General features: G+C 37.8%; 1 protein-coding gene across 1 annotated transcript; it reads right to left on the bottom strand.

Annotated features, from left to right (window-relative positions):
- Positions 1–351: 351 nt before the first annotated feature.
- LOC150081337 (uncharacterized) lies at positions 352–14,295 on the bottom strand. Its single transcript, XM_090380174.1, has 7 exons — positions 13,870–14,295; positions 2,976–3,092; positions 2,546–2,815; positions 2,227–2,457; positions 1,977–2,115; positions 1,598–1,763; positions 352–1,360 (listed from the first exon to the last, which is right to left on the bottom strand). The coding sequence occupies exons 1-7, from the start codon at positions 14,293–14,295 to the stop codon at positions 352–354; spliced, it is 2,358 nt and encodes a 785-aa protein (XP_090236300.1).
- Positions 14,296–14,769: the final 474 nt, after the last annotated feature.

The raw sequence follows: 14,769 nt of genomic DNA, 5'->3' as shown, positions 1-14,769 counted from the left end.
AATAATAAACCTTAATCTTTATAAACTCTGATTTTCGAATTTTATTTTGTTAAACTCTCCATTCTACACGTACAATTTAAATAATTAAAGAATTTAGTAGTTATGTAATTTAGCAGATGGCGCCACTTGCATTCTTGGCACGTTACAGTATCTGTTGTATTTGCTGATGCGTGTTTATTTATGATAAGAACGAATAAACAAAACTTAGGAACTATTATTTTAATATCTAAAAATAATTCACTATTAAAAAGTAAGCGTGTAACCTTTATTCACGTAAAACTGCATGGTCCAGAGTTTTCTTGTAAATATATTGATGGAAAATGGAATTTTTTTAAATCTTAAGAAAGTTTGTCAAAATTTTGTATCCTGAGCCATCTCATGAATGGAAAATTCTTCTTTGTTTTTCGTTATTTTTCTCCAAACAGTCGCAATCTCTTGTACTAAGGGTATAACGATAACAAATGTAGCTGCAATGTACGTCCAAATTCTCGACACAGAAGTCCATACTAAAAATCCACTAGAATCCAAGACATGGCTTGCCACCATTGCTCCTGGCCAAACAAGCAATAGAACTAAGGCCAAAATTATTCCCATTGTAAAGGCAGTGAAACGAGCTGTTCTGAAGATCTCCTCCACTACGTTCAGTGGTGGTTTCTGCAGATACGATCGAGTGTCTTCTAAGTGGAATTCCTCTTTGTAGACGTGTGTCCAGGGATTTAAAGGATTGTCGATATTTCTAGTCTTTTCCCACTCTGCTTCGACTTCAGCTCGGTTCTTTTTCTTTCCAGTAAACGTGGCTACAAGAATACACAAGAAACCCCCAAAGAAGATAGAAGTAACGTTGCCAACTAACATTGGCAGTTCTCTTCCCGTATTATGAATAAAGTTTGATAAACCTTCCGGATATGTTGATGCTGCCACAAGCCACGAAACTACCCCACAAACACACCCTCCCACTGCCCCAGCGATCATACTTTCCTTATTAACCCTACACCACAAAATAGACGAAATAATGGGGAAGACAGAGGATCCAATTAGGATTCCAGTGAACAGATAAACCCATGTAAGATTTATATTCATGGCGTAAATGAAAAGGAAGAGTGGAATTATTAGGATTGTAGTCCAGACTATGCACCAATTTTTGTAGATGAGCAAACAATCCATGTATTGCCTATACTCGCCATGCATCATACATGTAAAAGGTGGTTTCACTAGTCGATGACACTTCTGGAGTTCACAGAGATCGATTTGACACTGAGAACATGAAGACATACTTATACATGTGCATCTTTGAGCGTTAGGAGAATCGATGTAATATGGCTTTCCACACAAGACGCATTCTTCATCTTTAATTCCAGGCCTATAATAAAATATAAATAAAAAAACAAGTCAAGAAACTGCACATACCTCAACTTAATATTCATTCAATAGATGTCAATGTAATATTTAACTATTAGATTGACATCTAATTGAGTTAATATTACTTCGATCCATAAGAATAATCTTGGAGACAACCACGTTCGCAATTGATGTAAAATTTCTGATTTACATTTTAGATTTATTTTCTCAGCCAACTTCAGTAAGTGGGTTATATTACCTGAAGGGTGCTATATAAGTCTGGTAGACATCGTAAATGAGGACTGAAGACACAGCAATGACTTCCGCTGATCCAGTTGACATTACAGCCAACAAGAGAATAATGACCATGGCATAATTTCCAAAATTTCCAAGAAGGATTTCGGCTACAACTGGAGCAACAAGACCTATGTAACAAAAAATCAGGTAGGTATAGGTTTAATTCTTGGTTAACCGATCCCAAAAATCCTCAAAATCAGATTCTATAAAATCTCTCTTTAAACCTTTATCTTATCAAATCAAATTTCAATATTTCTTTTTAGCAGGTTACTAATTTTCAACCATAACTGGTTCAATCAGATTAGAAGCAATAAAAAACCATATTGGTTAAGTTCAGTTACCTCTGTTGACGTCGTCTTCAGATAGTAATTCTTGACCCTGAGAGCTGCTGAGACCCAAATATGCTAGACCTACGGTAATTGCAAAAGCAAATGGAATGCAGAACCATGTCAGACCGCCTAAGACGAATCCCCAAACACCCTAATAAAAAGAAATACTCCCATACATTTCAAATAATAGGAACCAGTAAATACGTATAAAAAAATCTCAATCTCTGTCTAATTGGATATAGATTTAATGTAAAGAACACACCTGTACAGGTTTGGCTGCCACACTACTCTGCCAGTAAGACTGGTCACAGACGATTGTACCAAAATTTCCTGTTAAGCTGATAAAACCGAATGAGATTCCTCCTACAGACAAAAACGTCAAATAACTTCTTTCAGCATTTCCTTCTGGACTTTGAACACAATCTAAGTACTTGAACAAGTTGTCAGAACTACCAAAGATGTTCCCCTCGTGACCATAAGGATTGTAATAGACCTAAGGAAAAGAAACATAAATGGTATTTTGAATAGAAAAATGTAATCTTTAAATCTACTACGCGCATCCTTTGACCTGCCATACCTACCTCCATAATCAGGGCCAACAGAACAGAGAATAGGACGCAGCTGTTCAAATAGGAAACATAAAATGTCGCTCCCAATCCTCCAATAAATGTATAACATCCAATGCTCGCAGTGAGAATGATCACAGCCATTTCCTGACTCATTCCGATCACTAAACTGCTGAGGACTCCACAAACTCCAACGATCAGCATCGTGGTAACGACAACGTTCGCGTAGACTGCAAAGGCACAAAAGATCAAGTGGGTTGCTTTGCCAAATCTTGCCCTGATCACCTGCAACGCAAAGAAATCGATTTGTGTGAGTGAAAAACTGTGGATTGAGTTAATGATGCAAGCAGACTTAAATTTCATGTTTTGTTTTAGTTAAATAACAGTGTCACTCGTGACACATGTGTACTAATGTTGTTTCTTATCAAACTGACCTGAAGCTTACCTGCAGAAAAGTCTTGGCACCAGGAGCTCGGATCTTCAGTTGGATGGTTAAAATAGAGACAAGAATTATTTGTAGAACAGCACCAGCAGCGTACCAATAAGGTCCACTAATTCCATACTGAAATAAAGAAAAAAAGATAATGCAAACAGTTATCTGAAGTTCTTTTAGGAAGCAAGATCGTGCCTCATCCATAGTTACTATGCTATCTAAAAAGTCACTTCTTTTCTCTTCAGTTTTTATAGTCCTTCATAGCTAACCGATTTAATCTGTCTTAGAAGAGAGTTACATTGTTGTATCTCCCAGAAGCTGGGATTTTTCGTCCAGCAATCAGGAAAAACGACCTAAGTGAACTCTCATATTTGTTTTCGTCGTTGAGACACCTGGAAACCCACTTTGGGCAGACCTTTCTCTACTACAACCTTCCAAGGAAGATTGTGAAGGCAAATTTATGGCTGATTACAGCTCCCTGGCCATGTCAACTGATGTGCACCCATCTGTCCTGATAACGTTGTGATTTTCTTCTGTGACAAATGCATTAAGTCCGTGACCAGTGACAATCATAGTTTCAAATAACCCTAAATCTGGCCACTTAATTGCTTTTACCAATCAACTTCAGGTATCATTTGAAACGTTGTTGTTGTTGTTGTAGGACCATCAACAACTAAGGTCGTATTGCTCCGTGTATATTGTCTGTAAATTGCGTCTGTTCAGAGGTTGATTTTCTGTTTGCTGGACGAAATAACTCGAGCATTAAAGATTAACAGTGGCCACACAGCAATGCACTTACAATTCCTTGAATCATGCCTGAAGTCAAGACCCTTAAAAAACATTTTGTAACAAACTCTATATCTTTCACCTTATAGCATGGACAGTACATAAACACTCACCCTCTATTCACCAAGTCAAACAACTCCTCTTCAACTCAAAATATAAATAAAATAAACTTACATATAATATTTAAAACTCTTCTTAGAAGAACTCTACAATTCAAAGAACAAGTATAAACTATAAAATATCAGCTCAAAACACAAAATAACTGCAGTCAACTCAATACAGCTCAAAACAGTCTTTTAACTATGACACACACATAGTGTCTCTCAAGAACTTAAAGGTTTCTTTTCACGGACATGGAAACACATTATCTCCGAGATTGCAAACATTGTCCCACTTACAATCAGTTTGTTCTATAAATACATAGAAGAGGCCTCGTTTAGCCGGCCATGATGAACCTGGTTGTTCATCCTAGACTACTTGCAAGTGGAGTCCTTTTATCAAGAAACCACTGGGCACAGCAAAAAAAATCAAGTTGAAGCATAGTCACTCAATAATGACTCAGTTTAAAGCCTTAGACAAAGATCACTACGCACCGTAACTAGTCTAATTGGTACCAGGGCTAACTGAATGAGTATTTTGCATCTACATTCACACGTGAGGAATTATTACAGTTTGAAAATGGAAGAAGGTTATCAAATTGTAGCAGTGTGCTTAATGATTTTGTAATAACTGAGAGCAAAGTGGAGGAGAAATTGTTGAAGTTAAACATAAGAAAGGCACCTGGGGTGGATGGGATTTATCCAGTTATATTAAAGGAGGCGGCAGAGGAAGTAAGCAAACCCTTAGCCATAATTATGAGAGCATCCTTGGACTCAGGGGAGGTTCCCACGGACTGGAGATGTGCAAATGTATCCCCAATTCACAAAGGTGGATCGAAGGGTGACACGAGTAATTACAGACTAGTTAGTTTAACTTCTGTTCCGGGTAAAATAATGGAGTCACTGGTTAAAGATGCATTGCAGGATCATCTAGACAAGACTGCAGCAATAATTCAAATACAGCATGGGTTTGCTAAGGGAAAGTCTTGTCTGACAAATTTGATTGGATACTATGATGTAGTCACAAAGGAACTGGATGCAAAAAATAATTTTGATATCATATATTTGGATTTCAGGAAAGCTTTTGACACTGTTGCGCACGGAAGGCTATTGAAAAAATTGGAGCAGAATGGTATTAAGGGTAAGTTGCTACAATGGATAAAAGGATGGTTGAGTGGGAGAAGACAGAGAGTGGTAATCAATGGGTGCTGCTCTTCGTGGACTAATGTTATTAGTGGAGTCCCACAGGGTTCGGTGTTGGGTCCACTGTTGTTTTATGTATTTATCAATGATATTGATGAAGGCTTAATGTCGAAGTTTGCAGATGACACAAAGGTTGGCAGGGTTGTTAATGATAGTAATGGCAGTGTGCTACTGCAACAGGATCTAGATAATTTGGGCAGATGGGCTAAGAAGTGGCAACTGAAGTTCAAGCTTGACAAATGCAAAGTACTGCATATGGGTAGAAGTAACCCCAGAGAAACGTACCAACTGTGTGGTACTACACTTAAGGTGGTAGAAAATGAAAAAGACCTGGGAGTAATTGTGCAGTCAGATATGAAGTTTTCTGAGCAATGTAGACAGGCTGCCAGGGCAGGTCATGGGGTTTTGTCAATGATATATAGGAATTTTGCTAGCAGGGAAAAGGAGGTGATTGTCCCTCTGTATAAGGCAATGGTCAGGCCACGCCTTGAGTACTGCGTACAGGTCTGGAGGCCCTATTTTAGGAAGGATGTAGATTTGCTTGAGCGTGTACAGAGAAGGGCAAAAAGAATGGTGAGGGGAATGAAGGGATCCTCTTACCAAGAGAGGCTTAAGTTCTGCAAATTGCAGGGGCTGGAGACTAGGCACCTGCGCGGTGATCTGATTGAGGTATATAAGGCCTTGAATGGGTTGAGCACGCTGAATTCTGATGGGATCCTTCCACTTGTTCAGATTACCAACCTACGGGGACATAAGTTCAAATTAAGAAAAGACAGATGTAGAATAGATGTGCGGAAATTTGCCTTTAGCCAGCGGGTGGTTAATTGCTGGAACAAACTTCCATCTGTCGTTGTGGATGTTGATAGGTTAAATAAATTTAAGGAGGAACTGGACAGGCATTTGGAGGGAATGGTGTGATTTTTTTTTTTTTTTTTTTTGGCTGATGCTGCATAAGCTCCTACACTTGCTTTCTTGCATCATGTCCCACTACTACTACTACTACTACTACTACTACATAGGTCATCATTATCATCATCATATCTTTACCACCACAAGAGTTCCCTGAAGACATCACCGCAAACACAAAACTTAAAAATACGACCTCTTGGCCTTCCCCGTCATCTGAAAAATATTTCAGACATATGACATCGAAGTTACTGTCCCTGCCACGAAGAGACGGGTCTCTACTATCAGTTTCATTTTAACCATTCTTGTTAGTTCCTTTGTCTTGTGCATCACATAAGAACTTGTATAAACAAAAACATATATTTATAGACCCATATTTACATATCTTTATATATTTAAACTATTTACAAGAATAAATACCCTGCCCTCATTAAAACCTCACATATCGTCAAAATAACGCAAAAAGATAGTTTTGAGAAAAACGCATTTAAAGATTCTTTGACTTTGGAAAAATTAAATTTTTTAGTTTTTTAACTAAATGTTGTTTTATAAGGACCCTTCAAAGATGCTGTTTTAAATCCATATTGGTAATTTAAGAATGCCATTATGTAGGGACTTAAAAAGCACTTTCTTGGCGTTGTGAAGTTTGAGCTGGATTCCCCCCACCCTACTGTACATGCCAAAAACATGAAAATGGTACTTTGGCGAATTGCTCTGTCAGTATTTACCATGCTAAACTAACGAAAGTACCACATTCGTGAATCTGCATGGTGAGAAGTGTTTTTTTCACAGATAAGTGAGACTGGAAAAACTACAAAGAAATTTATTGGAAATGTTATGTTTGCACAAGACAAGAAGAGGATGGCATGGTTCCATCCTTCAACGACTACCTCCTTCATTATAACCGGTCATGAGTCCCTAAATGAAAAACTTTTCAACTTTGGATTGGTGGCCAGTCCGTTCTGCTTCTCTGGAGAAAGAGAAAATTGGGGGCACGTTCTGTTTATTGGCCAGCCTATCGTGAAGAAGGGCTTATTTATTTAGTTCCTTCCCTAGTGTCAATGAAGACAAAGCTTTTGTTATTGTTGAGAATGCCAAACACTTTGAAGCTCTGCAGAGATTTTCTGATAAAGTGTTTAAGAAGAGATTGACTTTTGTGGGTAAGAGTACCTGACACAAAAACTGGCTTAGGTGATCTGAACTGTAGCAATGTTTATTGATTATTGTGGCCGAGTATATGTATTGTCATGGCTTTTGACCAACATTTACATGCTGAATTGGATGATTTTAAACCTTCGTAAGATCCAGTTAATATTTGTTGAATTTTATATTGAGTTAGAAATAATGATTCGAGAGCCTACAGTTACCCGTCTAAGGCTAGATAATTGAGGGCAGTCATGCTGTTGATATTTTAAGCGTCAATAGGCGCTTGTAGGTACAAGCTTCAATGAAAGCATGGGAATATCTTCTTGGTAAAAACCTTGATCACTTTAATCTCAGACCCTTTTAGACGTTATAGAAATAAAACGAAAATTTAATATTGGGCTATTTATGAGAGTAAATTAAAGGCTTGGAGAAATCTAGTTACTAGTGTGGGCAATACAGATCCTTGGGGATTAATTTATAAACTAAGTATGAATGAAGTAAGACCTGGAGAGATAATGAATACCGTAATCGTCAGTGGAGTGGAAACAACTGATTGGATTACAACAGTGCAGGCAGTAACATCGGAGTTGTTTCCTCATGAGGAAGAAGGGGGGGAGACAACAGAGCAAGAAGGTATCAAGGACTCTAATGTATCTTGATACCTTCTTGGGTCTGTTGATATTAGCTTATTTACTTTAGAGGAATTGAGAGCCGTTTCTAAGAAAATTCACATTTCCAAAGCCCCAGGAATCGATTTACTTCAAAGTACCTTTCCTGGGATCTGGAATGTTGGTTTGATCAAGCTGTTAGTTAATCCAGGTAAAAAACCAAATGACCCAAGAGGGCATTGACCAATTTCGTTATTGGCCAATCTTGGCAAAGTTTTTAAAAGATTGTTACTTAAAAACAGATTTTTAAGATTGAACCAAGTCATGGATAAAAATGGTTTGACCCTGCCTTATCAGTATGGTTTCAAGAGAGGGCATTCTACGGAGGATGCCATTAATGATCTCATGAATTTCACCAACCAGGCAGAGGATAAGTATGTGTTAGCCATCTTTATAGATTTTACTGGAGTTTTTGACATGGTGTGGCATGAGAGTATTCTGTCTGCATTAAGGGGTATGCAATGTCCACACTTATTGTATAGGACGATACAGAGTTATTTGTATTGTAGGAAAATTATACTGAAAGCTAAGCATCTACAGTTTAATAGGAATCTTTCGAGAGGGTGTCCTCAGGGATCTGTATTGGGCCCACTTTTTTGGAACTTAGTATTAATTTACGGCTAGAACAATCAGTTGAAAATCTGCATAAGATTGCTTATGCAGATTATTTGGTTTTATGTATTACTGGTAAATCCAGGGCTGTGCTTGAAATAAGAGTGGCCCAGATATTAGGAAGTCTAGTGTCGTGGGCTGATCTGCACAACCTATTGATATCTACAACTAAAACTGTTATGATGCTTCTTAAGGGGAAATTAAATTATGCGCGACCGCCAAAAGCTTTAATTAAGGGGAGGCAGATTCCCCTAGTATCTGAGATGAAATATCTAGGTATAAGAATTGATGATAGAGTATCGTTTTTTCCACATTTAAATTACTTACACGAAAAAGTTAAAATTTAGTGCAGCAATAATTCGATTAACTAGGGCAGATTGGGGGTTCAAAAGGAGGGTTTGAAATTTATACTACAAGGCAGTCTTCTTACCCATAATTGCGTATCAGCATGGTACTTCAGAAAAAAAAAATTATTATCGCTTTTTACCTACAATCCAGATGACTTCATCTGGGGTCAACCACCCAGAATGAAGGCAAAAAACGACAAAAAGTTCTCTGTTTCTGTAATGATCAATATATGCTAAGTAATTTAAATCTAAACCAAATATAGTAATTAAAAATGATTATGAATATAGATAAAGGTTTGCGATTATGCTTGATGCTGGACTTCCCATAGGGGTGCCATTCACTTGCAAGTATAACGATGTTCCGTCATATACATAATTATTAAAGATGCATAAATTTATTAGAGTATCCCAATAGGTTAAATCAACCTTTATAGCATTTTTATTTTCCAAATATAGTTTGTGGAGAACGACTTTTAAATTATCAAGGTTAATACTGGTAAATAAACTGTATTTGTTGGATATTGTTATTTTTTATTGCATTTATAATCGGTAAGTTATTATTTATTACGATTATGTCTTTGCATCTTCTCACCTTATGCACATTATACTAGACATTGTTAAATTCAGAATTTGTAACTATAAAATAATAGCTACAAACCTTCAAAATATTAACATCGGACAGGATGCATGTGTTTGCCACAAACCTTCATTTCATAGATATGTGGATCCTAACCATAGCTTAGAGATATTTTATCACTTGATTTTAAATTTCAACCTAATCTACCTATTCTATTAGGTTTGGTTTAGATTTAAATTATTGATCATTACAGAAACAGTGAACTTCATGTCGCTTTTTGCCTTCAGTCTTGGTGGTTGGCCCCTGTTGAAGTCATCTGGATTGTAGGTAAAAAGCGATAATAATTTTTTTTTTGTTCGAATGGTATTATTTGATTGATTTATCTTTTCTATTATTTTCTATTATTATCCTAAATGTTTTTTTATTTATTATTATTTTTATTTTTTTTTATTTGCAATAAAAATAATAAATAAAAAATAAACTTCGTACTGGGCCTGGTCTTCTATTTTAACAGTGGCTCATGCACAAAAATCCCGAACCCACCGGTATAGCACTACTTCCGGTGGGTTCGGGATTTTTGTGCATGAGGCACTGTTAAAATAGAAGACCAGGCCCAGTACCAAGTAACTATGGGCGGTCATTAGGGTCTCTTCGCCACCAGGGAGCGACTGTGCAGGCGCTGTGGTGGTGAAGAGACCTGCCATACAGGTCTTTTTGAAGAGGTTCTGCACAAATTCAGTTTATCAGGTGGAGATAGACGGAAGTCTAGGTGCCACCTTAGACATAATAATAATAATAATAATAATAATAATAGACCCTTTTAGATCAAAGAATGATGGGTTTTGTGTCTGTTTTTAGTCTATATAAATACTTTATTCAATTTTTTATTCTGCAGGTTGGGCAGCCTGTGGAAGTAATTGCATCCATTGGTATTGCACGTCCTCCAATGGATGCATCCACTTGTGCACTTCATAGTAAAATCAGACCCAGCTCTACGGATTAGGGACGGGCGCCAGAAAGTGACACTGGTGCCAGCCGTTCCCTGCTAGCGCAGGCCTTTTGACAAAATATTGTTTTCACCACAGATTGGCAAGGTGGAGGGAGCGTGACTTACGTCTTAGGTGCCACCCAAAACAAGAAATTTATACATACATAGTTCTATTTACATATTTGTTCTGCATCTTGAGACTGTTTTATCGCACAGTATTGGGGGATAAAACTGTAATATGTGATGTCAATTAACCAAATTAATAATTTAAATATATATGATTCGTGTTTATTTTATGTATATCTCAACATATTAATATCTTTGATATTTCTTATACCTCGAGAATGTATAAAATTGTATGTTTATGTAAATAATGAATGAGATAAGTGAAAATGAATGTCACATTTTCAACCATTTGGCCTTGAAATACACGTGCGCGTTTTTGGCAGAGGCTACTTGACAAAGAAACAACCTCATGAATATATTTAGATACAGAAAGAAACAAATTTGCAAATTCATGGCTTTGGTGTGGTGATGACGATATTTAAACAAATTTTTGTAAAATAATAAGAGAACTTCAACCATTTGGCCTTCAAATACACGTGCGCGTCTTTGGCAGAGTGTACTTGACTAAGAAACAACTTCAAGAATAAATTTAGATAAAGAAAGTAACAAATTTGCACGTTCATGGTTTTGGCGTGGTGCTGATGATATTTAAACAATTTTTTGTAAAATAATAAGAGAAGTTTACCACAAAATAGTAAGTAGAATACTTCAGTATGATACTCTCCAGAAATTAAAACGAAAAAATCGAAAATCGTACATTAGAGTAACAAATAATTAAAAATCAATTTAAACGCAATTCAAAATAAGAAAATTAATTAAAAGAATTTAACGAAAAAATTGCAAATTCCTTCTTGAAGCTGACAACGCTTTTCGACCGGATGTCGTGATCACAGGAACGAAAATTAGCGAATACAGGTGAGCATGAAATTTAAATAGGGATTATTTGTCTTCGCGCATGCGCGTAAAAACCCACGAATCGGAGATCAGATATGGCCGACGAACATTAACAGAATTTTCGAGTAATTTAATTTCACGGTTTCTGTAATTAATAGTCGCATATAATTACTTTGGACACTAAGTATTTTGGCCTCGTTAAATAAAAAAGTAGGTTTTTGTTAACGGCGTGAAAGGCTAATTCTGACGCTGCTCAACGAGAAGCACGAACTGAAGCCGCGTGTTGATTAACACGAATATTCAGAGGAAACCGCGTCGAACCTTGGTAAGAGGAATCGCAATCACCGCAAGAAATGTCTCAATCGTTGAGATATTAGGCCTCTCAAGCTGAATCCCATTGGCAAACCAAAAATTTGTTTGTACACGTTCTAACAGTTTAGTTAAGTGAAATTATTTTAAATAATTTTCTTATTTTGAATTGTGTTAAATTGATTTTTAATTATTTGTTACTCTAATGTAAGTTTTTGGATTTTTCGGTTTAATTTTTGGAGAGTATCATACTTAAGTGTTCTACGTACTATATTGAGGTAATCTCCTCTTATTATTTTACAAATATCAATGTAGAACGTATTGAGCATTACAGCTCTGGTTCATACTATTAAATGAATTTTAAAAGCTTCAGCATTATTCTTAAAAACTCACAATAATATATATAATTTTCAAAAAGCTTCAACAGCTCATTGAGGGAGATATCTCCTACCACTCTTTTTTAGTCATCTCTAAGACCCTGATATAGTTCGCACTCCATTATTATATGTTCACTATTTTCGACCAAATCATATCTACAACTTTCATTTCCCACTGTTTCCTAATTCATAGAGTTTACTCTTCAATCCGTGACCACCACCTCCATACAACCTTGGTTCAGGCCATTGCTTCATCTGAACTGTTTTCTGACATCTGGAATCAATCTAAATTTCACACGCCCCTTCTCAGACCAACTCCAACGTGCCTGCCAGATATCATAAGCAGCCTCCTCTCCTTCTTGACATCACCTTTATCACACGTTCTTCCAAGAATCGGACGAGATTTAACTCCAAATGTAGACTTATTTATCTGATTCATATAACTCAAAGTAATAACTCCATAATAACCAAATCAAATGGCTTATAACCAGCTACTATCTGCAAGGCATCGTTGGAGACAACTATTATATTTAGGCCACCCTAATCAAAAAGCGTGTGCTACGCACTATGCTCCTGCCCACCTGGCTACGGAGGTGCCACTATCAATACACTAAGTGGACAGGGATCATGAGACATCTACCTAGTAACGGGTGGACCCACCTCCCGCCCAGATAAGGGCGAAGCATTGAGTCCACTAGTTCACGAAAGAGTTCCACAGGTATTTCCATCCATGCTTGCTCTACCGTGTTCATAATTCTGTCGCATTCCTGGATGGAGGATCCAAAGATCGAACGGACCTTTCCACAGCATCCCAAAGACGCTCCAAAGGGTTCATGTCCAGTGAACGGAGAGGCCATTCCATGGTGGTAAAATCTGTGGGATGCTCTTCGAACCATGTTCTAGTCACCACGGCTCTGTGGGGAAGAGCATTGTCTGCTAGAAGAGTCCATTGCCCTCTGAGTGCACGATGGCCATGAAGGGATGTAAGGATGCAATAATACGTAGCCTGGATCGTTCAGAGATGCGTCTAGACATACCAGAGGTCTCTACGTGTGCCTGTTGAACATGCCCCAGACCAATACCAAATGTCCACCTGCCTGAACAGTTCTTTGTTGATATGACGGGTGCATAACTTCGTGCGGTTTCCACCAGATACGCACCCTCCCTCCCGTCCGCTCGAAATAACTGGAAACGAGACTCATCGGACCCGTCTTCAAGCATTCAAGGTCCAGTGCCCAGGTTTTTTCGACCAGTTGAGGCTTAGAGTCCTGTGTCGTGGTGTTAACAATGGGACTCTGGTGGGTCGGCGACTTCCATAACCTATTGCGGTTAATGATCGCCTAATGGTCATCGTGGAGATTTTTCTGGCACCTCCCTCGTTGAAGTCGCGGTGATTTGTGCCACTGTCGCTCTGCAGTTCGCTGAAATAATGCGAGAGCGACGTCGACGGCCACGTTCATCCACCACCTTTCTCTGCCCACAGCGCTGTCCACGATGAGATGTTATTCCGGAAATGGTGGTGTATTCCCGAATTTTGTACCACCTCCGCGATAGAGTGACCCATGCGTCGGGGCTCACTACCATCCCCAGTTAACTCACGACGTTTATCCTCAAGTCCAGTTTTCTGAGAGTCTCTTGCCCCGCCATAACGATCTGAGATCAGTTGGTTAACTTTCTCTAACATCAAAGATCACATTCTCAGTTGACCTGCCCTTCCAAAACCATACTACTTCTCTGATTCCAGAACTTTAATCATATAATACCGATTTAATTTCTCCACAGTCATTCGCTCCATCACCTTTCCTACTACAGGTAATAAGGCAATCTGCCTATATGACTTTGGGTACTGAACTTTGCCTTTATCTTTTATCAAGAGGTCAAAGGACACGTCTACTCTATTATTCTGTGGAACAAAGAAAGCACCCCTACCTTACTACCGACTAAGCACAGTTGTAGAAACGTGGCGCCTCCTGTCCACTGAGATGCAATCGTCGCAGCAGTCAATCCAACGGATACTTTACCTCCAGCATTAAAGGTGGTATCCAGATTATTGGCGTCCTGGTACACGACCTTCCTTGAGATACGAAAGAGCAAAGCAAGGAACACTGCTAAAAGTCCAACCACTAAGAACACTATCAGGGCATTTGCAAATGGAACTGAAGGTTTCAGTCCATACAGCACAGTTGCATTATTTCGTTGTCCGATAACATCATGGCTACACCTCTCAGGTACCTCAGCAAAACTTGGTCCAAAATTAGGTGTGAACATAGAGACCGTCTCGTTCGTTTCTTCAGGACACAGGATTCCAAAAAGTCCAAAGAAAACAATAATTTTCGCTCCAGAAGTAATGGACATCATTGCACCAATGGGACAGTTCATTTGTTTGTGCTGAAAGAAAATGTTAAAGTCACTGTCAAGCCAATATAAATTAAAATGATTCTAAGTTTATATATATTTTTTGATAACAATGAAAAGTTTTAAAACTTTAAAGATTTTTTTCCTTAAATTGAATTTTTTGCAATAAAATACCTTCAAAATAATGCCATTTTATTTTATATTTATTTATTTATTAAGAAATATCATCAGCTTTCTTATCTGTAGAGTAATGGCTAATTCAAGGCTTCAAGGCTTTCGTCCATTACTTTGTTTACAAAACATGTAGTTGGAATAATCGAAAATGATGTAAGAAAGCAAGCTTGTATAGCATCAGCCAAAATAATAAATAGTTCACCCATCCGTGCCCTCCAAGAATTTGTCTAGTTCTCCCTTGAGTTTATTCAACCCGTACATTTCCACAACAACAGATGAAAGCTCGTTCCAACAAACAGC

The sequence above is a fragment of the Mastigoproctus giganteus genome, chromosome 8 (assembly GCF_048544385.1).
Source record: "Mastigoproctus giganteus isolate SK-2022 chromosome 8, ASM4854438v1, whole genome shotgun sequence".
Lineage (NCBI taxonomy): Eukaryota > Metazoa > Arthropoda > Arachnida > Uropygi > Thelyphonidae > Mastigoproctus > Mastigoproctus giganteus.
The sequence above is the reverse complement of the archived record's forward strand: the minus strand, read 5'-3'. Positions and strand labels throughout refer to the sequence as shown.

Bases quoted from the DNA above. Each gene is read 5' to 3' on its own strand.
- LOC150081337 (XM_090380174.1), bottom strand. From the start codon at position 14,295: ATGTCCATTACTTCTGGAGCGAAAATTATTGTTTTCTTTGGACTTTTT. The intron at 2,116-2,226 runs GTGTGTTCTTTA...TCTTTTTATTAG, and splicing joins TGGCAGCCAAACCTGTACAG to GGTGTTTGGGGATTCGTCTT. The intron at 1,764-1,976 runs GTAACTGAACTT...TTTGTTACATAG, and splicing joins TGAAGACGACGTCAACAGAG to GTCTTGTTGCTCCAGTTGTA.